General features: G+C 64.1%; 1 protein-coding gene across 1 annotated transcript; it reads right to left on the reverse strand.

The window, feature by feature from the left end:
- Positions 1 to 70: 70 nt before the first annotated feature.
- Positions 71 to 3136, reverse strand: LOC106899762 (collagen alpha-1(V) chain-like; the record flags this gene model as incomplete). The annotated part of the gene is made up of 12 exons (XM_014961679.1): positions 3036 to 3136; positions 2857 to 2901; positions 2650 to 2703; positions 2242 to 2295; positions 2098 to 2151; positions 1911 to 2018; positions 1723 to 1753; positions 1524 to 1577; positions 1216 to 1323; positions 1000 to 1107; positions 343 to 396; positions 71 to 178 (listed from the first exon to the last, which is right to left on the reverse strand). Coding segments are annotated over exons 2-12 (765 nt in total), but the record flags the coding sequence as incomplete, so codon positions are not given.
- Positions 3137 to 3383: the final 247 nt, after the last annotated feature.

Genomic DNA, 3383 nt, shown 5'->3' on the forward strand with positions numbered 1-3383 from the left:
CCCCCCCACTGTCCCTTGTCCCCCCGCCATCCCATCAGACCCAAGCCCCCCCTTCCTCTCCCCTCCTTACCTGCAGGCCAGGGGGGCCACTGAGGCCAAGGTGCCCCCGTGATCCCTCGTCTCCTTTTTGCCCAAACATCCCCTGCTGCCCGCGGCGCCCCGGCTCCCCGTCCGCCCCCTGAGAAGGCAAAGGTTTGGGTCAGCCCCCACCTGCCCCACAGAGACCCCGATATGTGGGGCAGGAGGGCAGGGAAAAGAGCCAAGAGGGAAAGTGTGTGTGGGGGGGGGTTCAGTCGAGGGAATAAATGGGGTGGGGAAGGATGCTCAGCACCCCCTACTCACCGCGGGGCCGGGGTGCCCAATGGGTCCTTGGATTCCTGGGGGTCCCGGGGGGCCCTGTGGGTCAGGAGCACCCACACAGGGTTTAGGGCAGCCCCCAAACATCTCCCACCTCGCTCTGCCCTCAGGAGAACCCTCCCTGGGGCAGAGCAGCCCCCCCAGCACTCATTTCTCCCACTTCCCTCTGCTCCCGGAGCCGCTCTGCCCCTGGAAGAAGCCCCCCCAGGGGGCAGAGGAGCCCTTCCAGGGGGCAAGAGCAGCCCCCCCAGGGGGCAAAGCAGCCCCCCCTGGCACTCATCGCTTCTTCCTTGTCCCCTTTGCTGCCTTTCTGTTCAGGGACCCCCATCTCACCCTGTGGCAAAGGGAAACTGGTGAGAGCGGAGAGGAGGGAGAGTTGGAGGCCAGGGAAAGCTGCCACGGCTCGGGAGCCACGGCCAAGGAATTGCCAGCTCCGGGGAAACCTGCCACCACCTGGGAAGCGATGCCAAGGAATCCTGCCAGGATCAACAGCCCGGGGAATCCCCGCTCCCAGGAAGCCAGAGGGAAAATCTACCCCATTCCGGAGCGGATGTGCCCTCTGGGAGGGGACTTGTCCCCAAAGTCTGTCCCCTGAGCTTGGAGCCATGTCTGGAGGTACCAAATTGTGTCCCCCTGACCTACCTTGTCCCCATCTTCTCCAGCAGGGCCGGGGGGGCCACCTGGACCCGGCAGCCCCACGGGGCCCTGGATGCCATCGTATCCGGGAGGACCCATGGGACCTCGCTCACCCTGTGGAGAAGGAGGGGAAGGGCTGAGAGCAGGGCTGGCCGGGACCCACGGCCTGTCCCAGCGCTGCCCCACATCTCCTGCCTCACCCCAAACACCCCAAGCACCTACCGAGGAGCCCCTCTCACCCACAGGACCTGGGGGGCCCTGTGAACCCCCCCGGCCTGGCAGTCCAATGCCTCCAGCAGTCCCCGTGGGGCCTTGCTCTCCGGGAGAACCCTGGGGAGAAGACAGAGGTGGGGTGGAGGGAAGAAGGCCCTAGTTGAAGGCCCCAGAAGTCTTCCTCCTCTCCAAAGAAACCCTTCTCTTCATCAACACCAAGGATTTCCAGCAAAAATTGCTTGAATGAGCATATATATTCCAAGGGACACCCCAAAACTCCAGGGAACCCCTCAAATATTGTGATGCTTTGTACTCACCGTGGGTCCGGGGGGCCCGGGGGGACCTTCCCCACCCTTCAAGCCAGGTGGACCCTGGAGGAGAGGAGGGAAGATGGTTGGAAAGGACCCTACTTCCCCCTCCCAGGACCATACCAGGATGTGTCCCAGCACAGCACCGTCTCTCCGGGTGCCCCCCGTGTGCCAGGAAAGCCACGGATCCCTGGGGGACCGCTCTTACCGGGGATGCCAGCGGGGCCAGGGTCACCCTGCTAGGAGGAGAGAAGAACCAGAAAGCTTTGCTCCATCCCCACCAAGCTGGGAAGAGTCTTCTCTGTGTCCTGCAGAGCTCAGAGGAGGACCCAGCCCCACTGAGCTCTGGTTTGTGGGGGTCCAGGCGAGCAGCCGGCCCCCCGGCGCGGCTCCTACCTTGGCTCCTTCTCGGCCAGCAGCTCCAGGCAGGCCCTGTTCCCCGGGGGGGCCGGGGGGTCCTGGGTGCCCCCTTTCTCCCACGGGCCCTGTCTTGCCTGATTTCCCCTGTGGGGAGAGAGCAGGGTGAGCTCTGGGGGTTCATCGGGTTCCCTTCAACGCAAACACATCCATCCTGGGTACTCACCTGGGGTCCCACCACCCCTGTGGGGCCGGGGGGGCCGGTTTTGCCATGAAACCCCTGCAGAGGAGAGAGAGGTTAAAAGTGGGTGTTTCAAGGTGTCCCACACCCACACACCCCCCCCAAAAAAAAGGGAGGGAGAGGACCCACCGGCTCCGCACGCTGGCCCGGGTGTCCTGGCAAACCGTCCTTCCCGGCGGGACCCTGGACAGGAGCAGAGGTAACGGGGTTTGGGGGGGGCATAACCAGGCTCCCCCCTCTCCTGCCTGCACCCCATGGGGTGCAGCAGAAGGAGAAGGATGTGCCAGCCCAGCTCTGCCCCCCACATCGTGGGGGTCCCCCCCCACCACTTACGAGGGGACCCTTTGTGCCTGGGAAGCCATTGGGTTCCTGCGGACCTTGGGGACCCTGTGGGAGGGAGAGAAAACCCACAGTCAGCAGCAGGGGGGCTTTCCCCACAGCCCCACAGCGCCCAGACCCACTCCCCACACCCAGCACCCCCTTTTCCCCACGCTCAGTCCCTTTTTGGGGTGTTTTTAAAGGAGGCCCACCACTTACGAGGGGACCCTTTGTGCCTGGGAAGCCATTGGGTTCCTGCGGACCTTGGGGACCCTGTGGGAGGGAGAGAAAACCCACAGTCAGCAGCAGGGGGGCTTTCCCCACAGCCCCACAGCGCCCAGACCCACTCCCCACACCCAGCACCCCCTTTTCCCCACGCTCAGTCCCTTTTTGGGGTGTTTTTAAAGGAGGACACCCCCCATTTACCTTCTCTCCCACGGCGCCGGGGGCTCCATCATGGCCAGGGTCTCCCTGGGGAGATATAAACAGGCTGAGGACGACAGCGAAGACCCCCCCCATCCCCACTGCCCCACATCAGACCCATGGCCAAGGGGAGATGGGGACGTGGGGGACATTGAGGACCCTGTGGCCAGGCTCCCACCTACCTTGGGGCCGGGTTTCCCTGTGGGACCGGGCAGACCTCGCTCCCCTGGGAGTCCCTGCAGGAGCAGGAGGCAAAGAGTGGGGTGAGGAGGTGTGGGGCAGGGAGTGGGGCTGGGAATGGGGTAAGGAAAAAGGAGACAGGGCTGGAAGAGGGGGAAAAAGGCAGGAAGTGGTGTAAGAAAAGGGGAGATGGGGCTGGAAGAGGGGGGAAAGGGCAGGGAGTGGGGTAAGAAAAGGGGAGATGGGGCTGAAAGAGGGGGGGAAAGGCAGGGAGTGGGGTAAAAAAGGGGAGATGGGGCTGGAAAAGGGGGGACAGGGCAAGGAGTGGGTTAAAAAAAGGGGAGATGGGG

This window comes from Calidris pugnax, unplaced genomic scaffold (genome assembly GCF_001431845.1).
Source record: "Calidris pugnax isolate Ruff unplaced genomic scaffold, ASM143184v1 scaffold810, whole genome shotgun sequence".
Lineage (NCBI taxonomy): Eukaryota > Metazoa > Chordata > Aves > Charadriiformes > Scolopacidae > Calidris > Calidris pugnax.